General features: G+C 31.4%; 1 protein-coding gene across 5 annotated transcripts; it reads left to right on the top strand.

The window, feature by feature from the left end:
* LOC111634008 lies at positions 1 to 16,642 on the top strand. Of its 5 annotated transcripts, none has more exons than XM_023378681.1 (2): positions 1 to 55; positions 13,207 to 16,642. In XM_023378681.1, the coding sequence occupies exon 2, from the start codon at positions 13,243 to 13,245 to the stop codon at positions 16,381 to 16,383; it is 3,141 nt and encodes a 1,046-aa protein (XP_023234449.1). In that variant the 5' UTR covers positions 1 to 55; positions 13,207 to 13,242; the 3' UTR covers positions 16,384 to 16,642. The 5 variants fall into 5 exon arrangements, with proteins under 5 accessions (XP_023234449.1, XP_023234445.1, XP_023234447.1 ...); XM_023378677.1 differs by lacking the exon at positions 1 to 55 and adding an exon at positions 2,651 to 2,780; XM_023378679.1 differs by lacking the exon at positions 1 to 55 and adding an exon at positions 2,672 to 2,765.
* The last annotated feature ends 4,312 nt before the right edge of the window (positions 16,643 to 20,954 follow it).

The raw sequence follows: 20,954 nt of genomic DNA, 5'->3' as shown, positions 1-20,954 counted from the left end.
GTGATTGAGTCTAAACCAAAGCGTTGCACCTTAACCAATTGCACCGAAACCAATGGTAGGTTTTCTAAAATATAAAATACTATATTTTATAAATTTAATTAGGCGCAATTTTTTAATTGTTCCGTATGTATCGTACTGTACATATATATTTTTTTAAACACGCGCGTTTTGTATTAGTTTTTAAATGCAAGATGTACAATTTATAGGAGAAAAATTGATTTATTTTTGAGTTTTTGTTCTAAGGAATGTAATTTTATTTAAAATAAACAAACATGTAAAGTATACGCGATTGTCTCGTCTTGTCATGTTTATTTTTCTCGTTTATGAGTTTTGCGTTTTGCGGCTGCTGTTATTAACAGTTGTATGTGTAGAAGGTAAACCTACTGTATATTAATTTATAAAGTTTCCTCTCTACCATTTTGTAGTCGGAGGATACGTACTGTACATGGCCTTGAAAATACACGTGGTCAATGGGATGGCGTAAGACACACCTTCCATGGACAGTGACTGTGTTGTCCTTGAAATAAACGGTCCACTGTACTGTACAACTGAAACGTCGTTAATAATCTCTGTGTGGTCTTTTATAGCCCTATTTGATATATGCCATAATAAAATTTGAATTTCCGATTAATATCTCCAACAGAATTTTTTCTTTCTTTTATTATTAAAATGCCGATGCTCTCGTTGAAATTTAAAATATTCTCGAATTTATATTCGTGAATATTTTAAACGATTATCGGAAATGTTTGCGAGATAAGTAGGATATGGCGTCGAAATATAATTGAGTTTAAAGGTCCACGAGGCCTCTGATTGAACTGTACTCCACCTGTTGTAGGTGGTTCACAGTTAAAGTGTAACCATAAAGTACGAATCGTTAACCATCTGTTGGAGATGATTCACTGGTTATCTGAGTTTGTTAAGTTGTCGCTTTGTTTATACAAGCTAATCCAAATAAAATGTTTAATTTTCTGTAAATAAAACATTGGATTCGTTGTAGAAAAAGAGACTGTCCTTATTTTCATACTCGACATTCGTTCTTAACCTCTTTTAGTGTTTAAAAATGGCAAATTTTACAAACATTCCTACTTCTTTTTTTTTTTTCTATTAAATATAAGCAGCACAAAAGGAAAAGTTGCCATAAAAATATAGCCTATAATTATGTTTATTATTATTATTTTTTCTTGCGTAGAAGAATTTATAAAGTAGATGAAGAGATATTTATTTAATAGGATTAAAGTGCATTCTATATATCGGCCAATTTATGTTCATACGACCTTCAAAAAGTGCATAGAAAGCTTACATTTGTAAGAATTCATTTTTAAACATTTAAGTCCTTTGCTAATGTTTCTATATTTATCCGTAGACTACTTTTGAATGGGTTACTAAAATTAAAAATTAAATATCATAATATTATTATATTATATGCGATGTTATATCTACAGCGATTGTATATTGTTATGGCATCTTCAAAGATCGAAGNTAGGTAAGGATTGGAGGATATGACAATTTTTCCCTTTTTTCTCACTATTATTTTACTTTATTTTAAACTTTGTTCTAATTGTTATATATGGAAATAGAACTCGATGCAAAGATAATGCATTAAGAGTGGAGAAAACAATAAAACAATGGATGTTTTAGTGCTTCCTTTAATATCTTGTATATATAAAATCAGTACACTTCTCTGCTGGATTTTCTTAAGAAGATAATAACTTAGCTCAACAAATAAGAGGGGCAATTGATGTTTGTTTTACTTTAACTTTATTTATTTATGTCTTATGAGTTAAATAAATTATTTAAACCCAAATTAAATTTATATTTTCCACCGGAATAATCGCTTTAAAAAGTTTGCTAATGCTAGGAAATTAATATTTTATTATAATTAAATCGATTTTTATATTAATCTAATGAATTTTAAGCAACTTTATACTGTAATTTTAACCTGGAAAATGAATTTTAAGCAACTTTATACTGTAATTTTAACCTGGAAAATTGTATCTAAGATTTAAAATTAAATTCTAATTCATTTTTTAATGGGAAGATCTTTTTTTTACTTTTTTAAATTAAATATTAATTATTTGCATTATAAATTACGGCTCCTCAACAGGTTTTCCAGGTAATAAAATGACTAATATATTCCCAGTAGTTAGGAGATGTCAATTTTATTATTATCCGGAACTAACGTATAAACTGAAATAAATGTTACAGCTGTTGGTTGCATTTTATATCATAACAATAGCAAATCATGCCATAGGATTTTAGAGGCGGAAGAATCCATTTGCAACGACCCATAACATGGCCGCGAGAAAAGAAAGAGTAGAATTAAACAAGTTTCTATTTAAAAAAAACAATAACAACAAAAACGTAACTTAAAAATTAACTTTGATTAATCTTTATGGGGCAACAGTTAAATATATATATATTTCTTTTTTTATCGTTTATAATTAATTTTATTATATCATAATTGAATGTTTCGTAATTTTATTATTATATAAGTCTATACTGGAGTCAATTGTGTAGATGTAAAAGGTAAGTTATATGTTAATATTTTTTTTCTTTCTTTATTTTTACAAAATGGCGGCTACTCGCCATCTACCGGATATTTTTCTAGTATTACTGTATTATTCCGCTAGAGGGCATTCGCCCCGGGCATCTTTCTCGCTAACCCACTTCGGCGATCCGCGCAGTTGAATTAGTTGAGCCACTTCGTTCGCCGGATTGATAGCTGGTGATTGAGTCTAAACCAAAGCGTTGCACCTTAACCAATTGCACCGAAACCAATGGTAGGTTTTCTAAAATATAAAATACTATATTTTATAAATTTAATTAGGCGCAATTTTTTAATTGTTCCGTATGTATCGTACTGTACATATATATTTTTTTAAACACGCGCGTTTTGTATTAGTTTTTAAATGCAAGATGTACAATTTATAGGAGAAAAATTGATTTATTTTTGAGTTTTTGTTCTAAGGAATGTAATTTTATTTAAAATAAACAAACATGTAAAGTATACGCGATTGTCTCGTCTTGTCATGTTTATTTTTCTCGTTTATGAGTTTTGCGTTTTGCGGCTGCTGTTATTAACAGTTGTATGTGTAGAAGGTAAACCTACTGTATATTAATTTATAAAGTTTCCTCTCTACCATTTTGTAGTCGGAGGATACGTACTGTACATGGCCTTGAAAATACACGTGGTCAATGGGATGGCGTAAGACACACCTTCCATGGACAGTGACTGTGTTGTCCTTGAAATAAACGGTCCACTGTACTGTACAACTGAAACGTCGTTAATAATCTCTGTGTGGTCTTTTATAGCCCTATTTGATATATGCCATAATAAAATTTGAATTTCCGATTAATATCTCCAACAGAATTTTTTCTTTCTTTTATTATTAAAATGCCGATGCTCTCGTTGAAATTTAAAATATTCTCGAATTTATATTCGTGAATATTTTAAACGATTATCGGAAATGTTTGCGAGATAAGTAGGATATGGCGTCGAAATATAATTGAGTTTAAAGGTCCACGAGGCCTCTGATTGAACTGTACTCCACCTGTTGTAGGTGGTTCACAGTTAAAGTGTAACCATAAAGTACGAATCGTTAACCATCTGTTGGAGATGATTCACTGGTTATCTGAGTTTGTTAAGTTGTCGCTTTGTTTATACAAGCTAATCCAAATAAAATGTTTAATTTTCTGTAAATAAAACATTGGATTCGTTGTAGAAAAAGAGACTGTCCTTATTTTCATACTCGACATTCGTTCTTAACCTCTTTTAGTGTTTAAAAATGGCAAATTTTACAAACATTCCTACTTCTTTTTTTTTTTTCTATTAAATATAAGCAGCACAAAAGGAAAAGTTGCCATAAAAATATAGCCTATAATTATGTTTATTATTATTATTTTTTCTTGCGTAGAAGAATTTATAAAGTAGATGAAGAGATATTTATTTAATAGGATTAAAGTGCATTCTATATATCGGCCAATTTATGTTCATACGACCTTCAAAAAGTGCATAGAAAGCTTACATTTGTAAGAATTCATTTTTAAACATTTAAGTCCTTTGCTAATGTTTCTATATTTATCCGTAGACTACTTTTGAATGGGTTACTAAAATTAAAAATTAAATATCATAATATTATTATATTATATGCGATGTTATATCTACAGCGATTGTATATTGTTATGGCATCTTCAAAGATCGAAGTGGAGCGATAATAATCATTAAAGCTCTACTTATAATTAGAGAGAGAAAAAAATTAGTGTATAAAGTAACTTTAAAAGTTTAGGAAGGCAAAAAATATTTTAAAATATTTGAGAGTTTTTGGCTGACCCTTAAAATATTTAAGGGGCAGCCAAAAACTTAGTATATAATTTAAGGGTGATGTGGAAAACTTTAAAAATTCAAAATCTATTTTTAGTAACAGAAATATTGCTTAATATATTTAATTTGGATTAAGTTACTTTCATAAATATAATTATAAAATTAATTTATTTTAATAAAATAAATTAACATTTAAAGTAAAAAAAACATGGCTCGATTCAATTAGTTTTCACGTTGCAAAAACTAATTATGTAATAACATTGACAAGGTATATTTGGTGAATTTAATGATTTGCTAATTTGTTATTTGTGTTTTACTTTTTTTAAAGTAAAATATTTATTTATTGGTACGAAATGACAATTTGGATAGAAAGATGGCTTGTTGCTCTTAAGTGATGCCATCTGTCAGATTTTCCTTCTGCACCTTACGTCATGTGTCGTCATTTCCGGTGTCAACACCCCTTAAAATATAGCGTCTGGTTTCTTCATCGCGGGGGTTGATTTAAGAACTTTCAAAAATCAATTCGAATCCCTGCGAGATGCGAGTTTTATTATAATTTTATGTGATTTAATTTCGTCGAGCATAGATTAAGAAAAAAAAAAAACACAACACACACGATGCTCTTTTATTATAGCTCCGTTATTATGTAGTGAAAGTAAGGAGATGAAAGAGATAATAGTGAATTAAAGTTTTATGCCCGCTACTAACAGAATAAAATTATTTCGTGTTGAATTTTTACAGAGATAAATGTGAGTAATAACGAAGTAGATTGCTACATGAATTTTTTTCTTCTGGTAAGAAAGTCCCCCAGAGTCTATTTTGGCAGAGATTCAAGACGAAAATAGAACTTCTTAATACAAAGACACGACTTTTATCATTTTGTAGTAAAACAAGCCAATTGGATATATTTACTACCGCATATAATTTTTCACCCATAGAGACTCTTTGTTAACCTAATGCTTTTTTTTATATTATTATTTTTTCTTTGTTCTGGTAATTAAGACGATTGTTTAGTCTGGTTTATGCCTTTGTGATATTTGTTAAAAGAATGATTGAACGTATGAAAACTAAATAATAACTTTCTAAAAGCAGATATATTTTTATTTACAATCTCGAAGAACAACCTCAATCAGAAATTTAGACTTAAATTCACTCAATAATTCGAAGATAAATATGAGTTTCAGTACGCGAAAGCCATTCTATTTTAGTTCTCGCCTATTGGAACTCGTATTATATGACTGTAAATTATCGAAAATTGAGTGAATTTAAGTAGATCCAACGAGTTCCATAAGAGCAAAAAGGGCAATTGCCTGTGGCTCTCATCAACGGGGGTCCCCAAAATTCCCCGAAGAAAAATATCCGAAGTCAACACTGCGTGTACAGTGTTGACTTCGGATATTTTTCGGGCCCCCTAATTCAAATTCGCTCGGCCCCCACGCGCCACCGAGTCGAAAGCCATTATATTTAGGTATTTATTATGAAAAATACAGCATAATTATGAATGAAAAGTGTTCTTTTTTCTTATTTATTTAAAGATAATTATGCAGTAACCGTCTAATTTATTATTATTTTTCCTTATAAATCAATGTAAGTATAGTGTTTATTGCAAGCATAGGATTTCAATTTCCGACAAAGGCGACATAGTTCTAGTAAGACGATACTTATTACTTCTATATTCCAGAGCGCAAAGTCTTTGCTGATATTGAAATGTTCTTTCTGTATCTGAATCGCAGGGGTTCATTGCTATTTTCATCTCTGAGTTCACAAGTCGACTATCTTCCACAGGAAAAAAAAAAAAGCAAAATTGTTTAAAGTATTTTTTTGTTTCATTAAACGGTTTTAGTGTCAACTCGGTTAAATAACCCTAGCTCTTAGAAGCATTTTTAATAAAGGATTTAAAAAATGAACCGTATAAAAACAGAATAGAAACTGTATACCAGAGGAAGGATGCTGTTTGTTCGTTTAAAACACTATACATTCATCTAATCTAAAGGTATTTCCTCATTTCAATCCCCACCCTTTTCTTTCCAAGCATCAAATAGCGGGAAGTCCGGAATAAATAAATAAAAATAACACCGAATATTTACAAATCCAGCGTAAAGAACATGATAAAAATTTTTTTTACTAAAATTTTAATAATTTGCATATTTAAATTTTCAGTGTCGCTCGTTTCCTTGTTCCAAAATTTGTAAAGGAAAAATAGAAAAAAAAGCTATTATTTTACTCGTTAATTACCTCATTACTTAATTAATTAATGCACGATCAATGAGTTATTAAATAGGACGTTGTTAAGGTCTATTAATTATCTCGTTTATTTAATAATCGTCATTTGTTAATGAATGTCAAGATCAATTTAAATAAGACGTTTCTTTTAAAATTTTGGGGAAAAAATTAAAGTTTTTTTAAAATTTTATTTTAATTATAGCTCACGTAATAAGACAACGATTTACTTAAACACTATCCGCTCCCGATACATGCACATGAAGTAATTTCTTCGAGTGAGCACAGAATTGCATTCTAAGTGCATCAGTTCCGAAAATATATTTGCCTTTCCCGTGTAGAGTTCAATCTCCCTAGTTTCCGGCGTGTCCACATGCAGATTATATCGCTCCAACATATAATTAGAAGAATAGAAAGACTCTTGTTGAACTCGCTGACATATTTTGATCCATTAACCACATAATTAAGAGGTTAAATGCTTTTTTTCTGTTTAAACTAACCTTCTTACACGTTGATAAATTGCAAGTTCAAACATTATTTTTAATTACGGCGATTTGTAAAATAAATAAATATGTGCCGTGAAAACTGCTTTTTTGTTTAATTAAAATGTATTGTAGTAATGTTATTTTAGTGTAAATATTTATATAAAATGTAGAAATCAACAGTTAGGCATGCAGGGAGTCATTTGGCCTGAAGGTATATTTGATTCTCATAAAACTTTTTGACCTTATTTTGACAATACGATTACAAAAGAACTGTCCGATTTAATTATTTTAAATAATATGGTTACAGAGTACTCAATCATTTCTAAATACTTTCTTAAGTTGGATTCAACTTCTTCCATAATTACTGATCGTAACCTATAGAGAAACAAAGTCAAGCATGTCGTGGGTTAAATACGCAATAAAAACTAATTAAAATTATATTATTCATCAAGTGTTTAGTTATTAAATTGTTTCCTGAAGTCTTACGAAGGTTTAGGAATGTAAAATAATCCGTAGATCTGCTGTAAAGTAAATATATATCATATAAAATAAAGTCAAGCGTATAAGAATACGACCTCTCAATCAAAAGTAATAATATCTGAACAATTTTGATATATATCATCCGGAATAAAAGACTTTCGACCAATTTTATAAAATATAAGTTTGAATAATTCTTATATGCAACGTATATTATGTTTTTGGTAATGTTATTAAGGTCTAGCTTAAGTAGATTTCGACATCAACGTCCTATAAAAATGTTGACCTGTCTAGTTGACATTATAAATTATTACATAACCGTATTTAAAAGTAAACAAGCAAATTAACTTAAACTACCTTTAATATACACATAAAAAAGACAGATTTAAAGAAACTTTAGACCGTCTTTAAATAATTTAAAGCTTTCTTCTACCTTTAAAGATATAATTTAGAGCTACCTTACTTTATACATAAAGAAAAAGAGAATTTTAAAGAAACTTTAAAGCTTCTTTGTTTTAAAACAGTCTCAAACAGATTATATTACTTAAAAATTTAAAAGATTATATTTAAAATTAATATAACTTTAACCGGTTGTTATTTTCAGACTCGAGATATTTGATATTGATTTAATGAATAAGAAAAAGAAAAAAACTGAAGAGATCTTTCGATAGTTGAATGCTCTGCATAACTGGTATTGAGAGTGACCGGGTCGTTTCAAAGAGGTTCAGTAGGTCATCTCAATGATTCCTTTGGTTACGGATTAAATAAAATGTCAGTAACACCGAACGAATTGTTCTTTTTCCCGACATTGTTATAGGGTTTTTAAGAGACGGTGAAAGCAGTAATATGTCCGATCTTTATAACCAATTTTGTTTCATTTTCTTTTACGATTTCTTCCTCCTCGAGATTTGTTTGGACAAAATCACCATAACGGTTCATCTTCCCTCCGGTTATAAATTCAAATTCTGCAATTATTATAAAATTATAATATCGAGGAAGCGGTCGATTGCTGACCACTTTTTTGTTAAATAAAAAAAAAACAACTGTAAAGAATTTCAATTCGTTGAATACACAAACAAGCCCTTGTATCATTTATTCTGATTGGTTAATAACTGTAGTTTTGTCCTAGTTTTCTCGTTTGAATTTTATTTTTCCTGTAGCGGCAGTAATACAAATAGTTAATGATGGACGGAGGTATGTTTTATTATTCTTTTCTGCCTAATAATATTAAATATAGTATATTAACTTTTGAACAAATATTTGAAATATTTTACTATTTAACTAAGATACTCTTAACCTCTTTTTTGGTTTGGATCGTTGGCTTTAATTCAACTGTGCGGTATTTACAAACTGTTTCTTCTTCCTCGTCGTGTCGGGTTAAAGGAAAACATATAATGAAAAATCCGTATAATTTTTTTTACGAGTTTAAAATGTATTATTTCGCCTGTAAAATAATTTATAAGTAAATATTTTAATAGGATTTTTATTTTTAAAATTTTGTTTACTCCTGTCAGAATCGAAATTTGGCAATGGTGTCATTGCCAAAATGGTCGAGACTATTTACTCTTGTAAAAATCGCCTTACAGCTTGAAAATATTCTTTTAAAAGTTATAAATATTCTAGAAAGAGCTTTCTTTTTCAATCTTTAAATAAGATTTAAAGGGGCTTTAGTTAAACGTGTAGCTGTACGAAACACACGCATCCCTTGTTTCTATTACTTCCCTTAACCAACTTTTAAACTGTTCGTGGAACGCATGGCCACGTGCCGTCTGATGACGTCAGCAGTGTGTTTCTGAATTTAGAACCTTCGTAACGGAGACTTAAAAACTCTTTTTTTCATACAGATAACTTGTATCCAGATAGAATAAATATGACGTCGGCAAAATTTGTAAGTGCGAAGTTTATGTACGCATTTCGCGCCTTCTTTTCGAAGGATGCTGATTTAATTATGTTAAATAAGACTTTATATTGATTTATTATAGGAATTTGGAATGATTATATGCATTCGGTGATGCGTGTCGTATTCATTAGGGGATATAAGACAGATTTTGTATTAACAACAGCTGTCTAAATCACATGACTCGCTAGCCGACAGCCTTGAGGTTTTGATTTGTGTACTCAAGTAGCTGTTCCTTTTTGTATATATAAACTGATTTCCTGCTCCTTTTAAGAAATTAGATATTAATATTTGTTTAAAATCCTATGCACATGTTTTCTATAAATTATTATATAACTCCGCATATAAAAAGTTAACAAGACACAGATGAAATTTATTCGTATAAGTTGGCTAAATGTTAAAAGGCTAAATATAAACACGTCGAAGATTTTTGGTTTAACGTTAAAATATTAAAAAGAAAGTTATTTATAATAAACTTTAAAAAAATTATATAGAATTTGAGTCAATAGCGGTAGTTAAATTACAGTCTGTACATTGTACATATACTGAATATATATTGTATGAAGCAATAATTTTCATTGCGTAAGCTAATTTTATCCTTTTTAAAAATATCCTAATCTATAAACGATATAACAACAACCTATATATTTTTTTTTCTCGTTCCTAAAATATAGTTTAATTTATACCATTTGAAGGATTTATAATAACAATAATGATTATCATTTTGGTATATTTATATAAGCGGTACGAAGAAAACACTTATTGTGTAAATTAAGATACAAATTAGTATTTACATCCTTGGTAAATCACGTGATTTACCCCTGACCTGATAAACTGCTTCACCATTCTCATGTCTTCCGACAGCCTAAGGCAAAATTTACTCCCATAAAAAGATATCGGTCAGTGATGCAAACATCTTATAATAGTGTTAAAAGATTCTGGCCTAAATCCTTTTTTTTTTTTCTGTTTAAATTACACGCTTCGAAGAGTCTGGACATTGACATTTGAATACGTAAGAGTGCTTTGGTACGCGGTGATCTTACTTCGTCGCGGTTTCATTGCGGTATTTTTATTTATTTATCAAATAACTGTCTAAGAAATAAATAAAAAAAAATTTACTGTCCGGTAACTATTCTAGGGTTTCATATATATTTTATAAAATTGCGAAATCTCATTGAACCGTTATATTTTATCGAAATATTTTAACAATTTCATTATTCGACCTCATACATCACATTCTTTAGAGCGTATCTCTTCTCCTGTCGGTGTTTTTCGGCGACAGTCGCTTGTCATGCACCGACGAGTGCGACCCCAAACAGGAAGAAACTGTATTATATCGAGCAAACGCGTGCAGATACGTGTTGCCTTGGTTACGGATCAGACGTGCTATTGATGAGTTCAACCACGTGACTAGATCCATGCTCTCCTTTTTTTTTCTTTTATAAGTAAGTAAAGAATTGAATTGAATTGACGTTTTACATTAGCGATAACAGTATCGTTATGGGTGATATTGTAAAATAATTTAACTCAATTTCTTGTATTCACTTTTTAAATTGGTTTAACGTTCGATAGAGTGTAATTTAAATGGATCCTTCGGTCATTTATTTCTTAACTCAGCAGATGTTTACCAACTCTTAAATTTATCTCCCGAAGTCATTGATTGATGTTACCAATTCTCACAACTTCAGAGAACAAGCAGAGTCTGTCGAAAGGTCATTTTTTAAAGGTTAAAAGAGCGTTTTCAATAGCATTTTAATGAATGCTTGAACTTGATAAATGAGATGATGATCGCAATACATAAACATAGTTACCAACACAAGGAAGTTATATGATAGGTCACAATTCATCATTATGTCTTAATAAACGAATTAAATATTAATTTTCTTAGTCATTTAAGTTATTGAAGTAGAGGTTAAGGCTATACAAAGTAAGACTCATACGAGTGATGTCACTTGCCATGAATGATCATTAAATTTTAATGCCTCTTCTATCCATTAAATTGATATTTCATCGTTTATTATAACATATAAGTATTAAACTTCCTTCCTGAATTCTTTAATATAGTTTAATCCCATTGGGTCAAAGTTTCTGGAGATTTTTATCACCAGAGACTCCAAGGACTCCCTGTGGAGTCGCGAAACCGGGCCTCAAATAAATTTAACAGATATAAATGTCACCCCAACACAAAAATTATAACTCTGTCATTGTCATCCGGTACAAATGATGGTCTTAATTAGTTGTTGATAGTTAAAGAAGAATGGTTAAATATTTAGATAATTGTAAAATATTCATGGATAATATCCCTTCAGAGCGTATACTAGTTTCAATTTTCAGTTTTCCTTCTCAACCCTCATATTCTATTTGTAGATTTTTCTGTATCACATCAACGACAGTCGTGAACTTTCAATATAGGACGTACTGTACACCCGAGGGTCCTATATTGGGAAACGAAATCCGATATTTCAAGTCCTTCTCTCTCTATCTGATTTACTGGTAAACACAATTTACTTGTTTTATTCAACAAAATGAAAATGATCGTAAATTTTACACGAAAAGTTTATAAAACTGAGGGAGGAAGCACATTTTACTCTAAGGTTCGTTAAGCGTAATTTTCTGGATTAAAATACATTCAAAATTCATTTTAATTTCTTTGATAAAGTGAACAAGAAGTCGTCCATCTGTGTTGAAGGTCTTTAAATATTATAAACAATCATTTTTTTAGATAAATTATTTACGTTTTATGAAGTGCGAAGGTTCGAAGTGCTTGTAAATTTTTTCTGTTTTTTAATTAAGACCTTGGCGTTGTCAAGTTATAAAATTACTTCCGGTGTAGGCCTAAATAACGCGACCCCCGAAAAATTTAGGAAAAATTTTATTTGTAACGGAAATAATTTTAAAAATATTTAGCAAAAATAAATTAAAAATCATTGACGAAAATGAAGGAGATCCATTAATCATTTTGACAAGTTTTTATATTAAAAAAAACTTGTCAAAATGACCCAGCTGAAAGGCATATTTATCTTGTTTTTTTAAAATATTATAAAAATTTAACCAGTATAATTCTTATAACAAATATTTCTAAACTGCATCTAATTAAATTATATGTGTTAAATTATGTGAAATAGCAACAGGCAAGTTATAATTTCTCTGTTGAGTTGACAGTTAGGCTTACATCTGCCAAACGAATTTGAGGCCCGTCTACAAGAATCTGGAGGGGGTCCTTGGAGTCTTGAAGATAAAATCTGCAAAAAAATACTTTTTTTCAATAGAATTACATCATCACAATTTTCAAAATGGTAAAGTTAATTATGCTGAAATCTATGAATTTATTATGAAATCTTCTTCATTATTGTTTCGTTGAATACAATAAAATACTACTTAAGTTATTTTTAATTTTTAATTAGGTCTTTGTATTCTTCGTTGCGGAAGAATGCGATTAAAAATCAAAGTTTTGATATATAAATTCTGGAATGTAGGTCTGTAATATTATCAAAATGTGAATCGAATATTATTAAACTATTCGAATTATTTGGTTATTTTGATCGTAGAATTCATTCTCCTGGTTAATATAGAATATTTAATGTACAGAAAACGTCTCGAAATTATTATATAGAATTAAATTTCTAGAATAACTTTATCCATTTCATTTTTTGATGATGATGAAGTCTATTAAATGACAAGGCTTTCAGATATAAATATGGCTTATTTATGTATATAGATGTGAATTTTTAATGTAAAAACGTACATATTATCTTAATGAAATAATAATAATATTGAATTAATATGTCTAATTTTTCAATTTTCAGGTGTATTAATTCTAGAATTCTACTAGTTGATAGCGTATGATGGAAAGAAATGAGTTCCATGATTCAAGACTGTCTCATCAGAAGAAGGCAGAAGCTAAAAAGAAATCTCGTAGTTTACCATCCCAAAATAAAACTAAAGGTATTAAAATGGATCATTCAGCAATATTTGCTGCATATAAGAGGGAAGAACAAAAACTAGGAGATTTTTCGCTAAGTTCGGATACCTCTTGTTCTTCATTGGAATTTCTGAAACCGAATGAAATCGACTCAAAGAAATTAGGTAATGATTCTTCTAGCAGCACAGAGAAAAGAAATCATTCACTGGATAGCCTTACTAGAAAAGAACGGATGGAAGCTTTAAAAGCCAGAGTGGAAGCGGAAAGATTGAAGTATGGTGAAAGTTCCTCAGATGATGAAAAAGATCAGGTTAAAAGACTTTCCAGATATCACAGCGATGAAGCAATTCATCGCACGTCTCGAGATCCGAATAGATCACGTCCAGGTCGGACGGAAAGATATCTAAAAAGAAGATCTCAAGATGAGTCTTCGTTAAAAAACTTTAATAAAGGTAAACCTCCTGCTGGACGGTCGGGAAAATCTGGTCAAGAATCTCATTCACCAGTTCCTATTAAAACTAAGTCCATACCTCAAGAAATTCCTGTAACGCATATTTCCAATGCAATTATGACGCCTCTTAATGTAACAACGGTAATTACTCGAAATGATTCAAATCCCAGTCAGCCTTCGCCCAACGATTCGGGTGTTAGCACTCAATCAGTTGCATCAAGTCCTAGTATTGGTCGAGCTCCAAGTCCTTCGAAACGATGGCAAGAGACAAGATTATGTGCTAAAATCGAGCCAGGATCGAAAATGCGATTTCGAAATTTCAGTTCCAGTGATAGATCACGATCGTCGTCTGATGTTAGAAGTGAAAAGTGTGCATTTTCTTCAGTTTCAACATCACCAGTTCCCAGAATTTATCCAGAGTTTATACATCGATGTAGAAGACTATCAACTGGTGATGCGGAAAACTGTACCGGTAATGGAAGAGCTATGGCAATTCTTAGACCGAAATTTCCAGATTGTTGCTGTCACGCTGAACGAATGTGTTGCTCTGTTCCTTTTCGATTTGTTCCACACTGTGCAAATTCATATACCAACTGCAATAGGAAACCTATTCTTTATAGTTACACTGATCAAGCACCAAAATATTCTGTCAATTCTTCGAGTCATGTGAAGAAAATGGTTTCGAAAATTCAAAAGAATAATGAAGAAAAAGCAAAATCAAATCACACAATAGGTGAATACGTATCAAAGCCAATGGAATCTAATGCATCTCAGCCATGTGAAACTAAAATACCATCGTGTCCTATTCATTTTACTAAATCACGAGCACTTCATACACTTCCTAACAGAATGAATAATGTTGACTATCAGTCTGCTATTCCTCGACTTTGCGCATCTGGTCATAAGCAAAAGTCTCCACCTTCTCCAAATTGCAGACCACTTTCAATGGTGATAGACACTTTAGACTATTTAACTAATCCCAAAAATTATACTAATGTCTCCCCAGAAACACAAACACAAAACGCAGATAAACCAATTCCTCCAGTCCCTCCTATCAGAAAATATCACTGGAACTCTACTATGAATCTGAATGCGAGATCGAAACTTGAAGATATTATGAAGAAAACAAGAAGCAGTTTGACTAGTCCAGAAAGTGATTACAAACCTGAATCGAATGAAAACGTAATAAGCAAAAGTCCTCATCTCTCTAAAACGATTAATAAAGGTTCAGAAAATTTGGATCAAGCTCTTAAAGAGTTAGAGGAAATTTATAAAAGTTTACAACTGAATGATGATGATCTTGCTGATAGAGCGGAGCGTCGTGATCTTCCAACAAAACATCAAGAGGGATATTCCTCTGTTCAAACGCGCAATTCTTCTTCTCGCGATGATGCACGATGCGTTGATGAAAATCTTCAGAAGAGGCCAATTTCTAGAAGTTACGATTGTCTGCTAGTATGCAATAGACCGGTCCAAATGCGTGCTCCTCCTCTGAGAAGGGCCGGAATAGCAGACAAAGTGACTGATGATTTTGCATATCGAAGATTTCAAAGAGCTGTTTCTCAGAATAAACAGCCAAAATCCGAAAATGCTCAAAGTTATCTTTTATGTTCCTCGGTTTTCACCCCTTCTTTAAGCGTTAACGAATACTTCAAAGATCTGACAGCTAAATCTCAACCGGATGTCGAAAAAGATGATCTTTCATATCGAAATTACACTCAGTCAACTGGTGCTAAAGTACAGAATAGTCAACCACCTTTTGGTATACCTTTGGGACCCGTGGTTAAGTCTTCCTCAACTAGCTACTTACAAGCCAGTCCAAAAGAAGATACTAGGCCTATTTATCGTCACCAAGAAACCCCAGACGTGGTAAGAGACGATATGGCCTACAGGAATTTACGCAAAGATATTTCAAAGATGTTCACTCGACAGAACAAAAAATATCGCGCCGTTCGTTCTCTCTCAGCTAACATATCTCAATTAGTCAATCAGCACCAAGCTCTGGAAACAGCGAAAGATCTCAGCAAAGCTCAAAGTATGAACGACATCATAACAGCTCTAGAAAAACAATCTAGTGAATGGAAAAATCTCAGCCGTTTAGTATCTCCGGAGCAAGTAAAATCTCCAGAATCTAGCAGTACAGACGACAGTACACCGCGTTGTTTCAACAATGTCGTTTCTGGAACATCCGACGGATTCACTTTATCAGAATCATCTACGGAATGTAGAAGTCCCAAAAAAGAATTTAGAGAAAAACGAACGCAACCCGAAGGTTCCGAAAATTCTAAAAATGTCGTTGATCGCGAACCGCTCTTTAAAAATAAATCAGTTTTAGTGGATTGTTGTCGCCTTGTATCTGCTGCTCGCGATGCTCGTAAACATAAATCGCTATCTGTATATCAACCCTCCGTATCTTCACCACCTCCGCTCAGATACCAAGATGTATGGTCGGATACCGATGTCAAGATGAAACGTCGAACTATTGCTCTCGATGAAAATCAATTGGATGCCCTCCTCACGTCTCTATCGAGGGATACAAAATCTAAACCCGCAGAGGAATTACCACTGACCAACAATTCCAATTACGTGGACGTACGTATAACTGCGTAGTCAAAAAAACTTTCATTAACCAATTCATGTGCCAGTTTGTAAAAATAGTAATTTTTTAGATATTTTTTTTCTTATTACCTCAGTCGCTGATGAATACAATCAAGAAATGCGATTAGAAAAATCGCCGAAACCAAAGAATATTTTAACAAAAAAATTTTAATTATAATGTTATAAAATCAAAATCGCTCAATGTTTAGTTTATTCTCTAGAGATAATTTGTATTTTGTTCATTTAAAATATTAAACAAATTTCATTTTTTGTGGCTTTTACTTATTATTATTATTATTATTAAAGAAATAATACATTAGTTAATAAATGCGAGATAGAATAAGTTTCGGAAAGGATTGTATTCGGTTATATGAAACTGTCTTTCATGTTTCATTTATTTATAGAATTCAGAAAGTATATACATGAAACTTCCATTTACAGTATTCAGTTAAAAGATATGTTTCGGGAACATTTTCCTCGAACAAAATATTATTTATCCAAACTATTACATAAAATTAAAACTGATCGATATTACATTTGTACATCGCTTCCTTCTCGATTGACAAAGAAAATGAACAAAGACACAATGAAGGAACTGTCTCCTACAAGGGCGTTCAGTTTTCCATTAACAGATAACATATGCCATTAGTTTATTACTTATTATTATGTAGATACGTTAGGAAAACTTTATAAAAATAGATTAGTGTCGTGACAGTTTCATGTTTAACATTGTGTCCTCTTAGCATCCACAGGAGTGGATACTAAAAGGACACTTCATCATAACTTCGGCTAGACCCACAACATTTTTTTTTTTTTTTTAATTCGGTGGGCACTAAGAAGGCTTTTTTAGAATCGAACCCATTATGGGTTAGACCAGGCCCACAAATGAAGCACAGGGTGGTGAGGGACAGGATGGACTACTCATGAAAACTTCCTGTGTTTGTATGTTCCTTGGAACCGAGCATAAAATTGCTATTGAGAACTTATCACACAGAAACACTCCTCTTGTAGAAAAAAGTGAATTTTTATTTTCAATTTTTTTACAAAGGATATGCATTTCGGGCATTCCTGGGGTTTTTCCGACCAGTCCGGATTCGATCCAGGATCTTACACTGCTGTAGGCTGACGCCTTGATCGCTTGGGCTTATAATTTATAATCCAAAAGTAAAATGTGAAATAGCATGCAAAAATCGACGAAAGTGTCAATTAATCGTAAAATAAAGTTATACTTCATATTTACAATATAGATGATAGATACGCTTTCGTAGAAAAAACAAATTTGATATTTAATAGATGGCGCCATCTTTCGGTTAATAATAAAACAAATAGGAATGAAGAAATTTTTTATGGCTATTCCCACTTTTTAAAATGATTTTGTTCAATAGAATAGACTAATGATTCAAATTTGGTATCAGATTTATGTTGCGTAACACATGACTCATACGAAATTGTGAAACTTCTTTTGTTACTTACTTGTTACGTGATTTATTTTGACAATATATTTCCTCAGGCATTCTTTCGTGTTTTTTAAATTATAATATCTTATATGCACATTTTCCATATTTACTGATAGCATTCCTAAATAATTTTTTTAATCGACTTCTTTAAATAGTTCGCTAGTCACTAGTAAAGACTAAATGGGCAACTAATAAAGACTAAATTTTAAGCCAACCAAAGTATCGCAATGAAACGTGTTAAAGCGTAGTGTGAGTCATAATATACGCTTGTATGATTTATTTCAATTCAGTTTTAAAAATTTTTGGGGTCTTCGAGAATTAATGTTATTTTTACCGGTAGAAAATTAAAAAAAAATTTAAGACTACTTTTTATTGATTAAAAAACATTCTACGTATTTCATTTGTTAAAATACTATAATAAAGACTATATATAAAAAAGACTATAAGGCCCCGCTCTAACACCGGGCCTCTTACAAGTTCTCGACAGCCCTGCAAATGAATAGATGACCTTCATAGAGAAGATATGTAAGTCAAGAAATAGACTATAAATAGAATTCTCTTGTTAAAGTGTATTGCATAGTTTCGAACAATTGCAAAAATCTATTATTTAACTACTAATTCCGATGATTAGGAATAAAAAAAGGCAAAAGAAACCCAAATTTTATCTTTGAAAAGTTATCAAAGAATCCGATAAATCAAATAATTGTAACATTCCTTTATTCTCATTTAATCTTTTGAAGCATATATTCATCTAGATCAGTGTTTCTCAACGGGGGCGATATCGCCTCCATGTGGGCTTTTTTCCATGTTGAGGGGGCGATTAGTAACAATTTATATTTTGGGGGAGAAAACAATTTTCAAATAGTAAAACATTATATTAAGGATACTTGGATATTTTATTCGTTATATCGTACAATAATTAAACAAATAACATTATACTAGTCACTAGTCTATTCAATGCAGTACGAATTTGGCGTTAGCATTGTCCTTCGGCATCTGAATTTTGTAGTGAAGGGGGTGATACTACGTAATGGTCTTATTGAAGGGGGCAATACTACGTTGAAGGGGGCGAAGATTCGTTAGAGGTTGAGAAACAATGATCTAGATTGCTACATTCTTTCGAATTAATTTAAAATTAATTAATTATTAAAAATATATAAGTGTAATAGAATATACTCCAATAAAAGCATACAAATTTAAAAGTTAAATAATAATTAAAATACGCTAGATAAAAATGTTTCACACAATCTTTTAGAAATATGAAATACGTAATGGTTAGCCTGTAATTTTTATGAAAACCTATATTACATTTTGATGGGTAAAGATCGAGTATTGAGGAGATAGAAGAGGATCGTTTACCATATCTCGAGAGAGATCAGACTTAATTTAATTAATTTAATGAAGATTTTACTGGTTACTAGCATTTGCAATTTTTTTTGTTATGAAACTCATCTCTACCATCATATTTAAGCTTTTTCCCCCACATTTTATAATAATAATAGAAAGTTTTTAAAATAAAATATCAAAACAGATGGCACCATACGTAGTTTTATCTGTTGCTGGAAAAGTTGCATAACTCGTTGGATATTTCAAAAAGAACTCTTAAGTAGATCTGGCAATATGTAGAGTAGCAATGTCTATAACAAAACGAATCACCTATCTGCTCTTCAAAGGGAAGTGAATGCATCTCTTGGTAAAAATGCTGGCATTTAGAATACAGATTACATAGTATATATGTTACCGCTAAAGTTCGAAAATCGTTAATAATGTGTACATTACCTAGGCCTAGCAAATCTGCAGATTAACTAGGGTGATCCGTTAAAGTTGTGAAAATTGTTCCATTTCTGAAATTACCTAGATAATATGCAGAGTATCTAGGTAATCCGCACATTACCTACTAGGCACTCGGTAAAGTAAAAATAAGGTCTTTGCCACAAATAAATGTACCACAAATATGTGTGCTTCTCGCAAAAACCAATTGCTATGAAATGCAAAGTGTCACCAATGTTTAGACTGCACTAATAAGTAAGCACAATTGGATAATGTTACCTATGGTGAGTAAAATGGCGGCTCGTCTCTGATTTCAGCAAACAGAAGAAAGGAAACAGTGGGGACGCACGTTCAAACCTAACCTAACCTATTCTAATAATTTGGTTGGTAATAATTATGGTAATTTATTAGAATAGGTTAGGTTAGGCTAGAACGTGCGTCCCCACTGTTTCCTTTCTTCTGTTTGCTGAAATCAGAGACGAGCCGCCATTTTACTCACCATAGGTAACATTAATTGCACAATTATATCATGCGATCACCAGAAAAAGTATGATAACTTTATTATTTTTCGTCTCCGGTCCAAAAGTAGGGTATCGTTAAAGTCGTTTCGGTCCCCTCAGTTCAGATAGATACTCAATGTCCCGAAATTCCATAGGTGGTTATCTATATAATAATTTCCCTAATTGTATTAATATTTTAAACCGTTTGATTTTTTGTATGTTTTTTAATTGGNTAATCTTTTAACATTATACAAGAATTGTACACGTTTTTTTCTACATCCCCTTAGAGATGGGATATATGAAATCGTAATATCACCGGTTTAAAATTGAAATCCATGAGTAATATAAAATCGGAGAGCGGAATAAAAATATCAAATATTTTAACGGATTTTTTAAAACTCCTGTCAACTATACAGAAAATTATCATAAAAACATACAGGTAAATTGTTATCGGTTAAGTTATAAATCTACTCGTAATTCACGTAATCGGGCGAGGGCGGCCAAATATCTAGCGGGCAAGCGGCTAACAGCCCGGAACCGGTCCTGGATAAAATTGGATGCGGTATACGTGTAGCATCCACCCAAGGTCCTAGACTTTCACCGGCTAAACCGGGTGAAGTTGGTGCACTGTAAAGGGCATGCGCGAATCTGGCTTTTTGGCCACGAATCTGGCCACTTCGCCACTAATATTCGAATATACAATAGCAATCTTATCTTTTTTTTCACGTGTAGTATAGAAACTTGTAATAAGATACATAATGCGGTTATAATAAAATATTGTGCGATTATTTTCATATAATTAAAATTAATATGTATTTATTTTTTAGAAAATACAAGGGAAGCGGCGCATCCACCG

The sequence above is a fragment of the Centruroides sculpturatus genome, unplaced genomic scaffold (genome assembly GCF_000671375.1).
Source record: "Centruroides sculpturatus isolate CEXI.00-Female unplaced genomic scaffold, Cexi_2.0 scaffold736, whole genome shotgun sequence".
NCBI classification, from domain to species: domain Eukaryota; kingdom Metazoa; phylum Arthropoda; class Arachnida; order Scorpiones; family Buthidae; genus Centruroides; species Centruroides sculpturatus.
The sequence above is the reverse complement of the archived record's forward strand: the minus strand, read 5'-3'. Positions and strand labels throughout refer to the sequence as shown.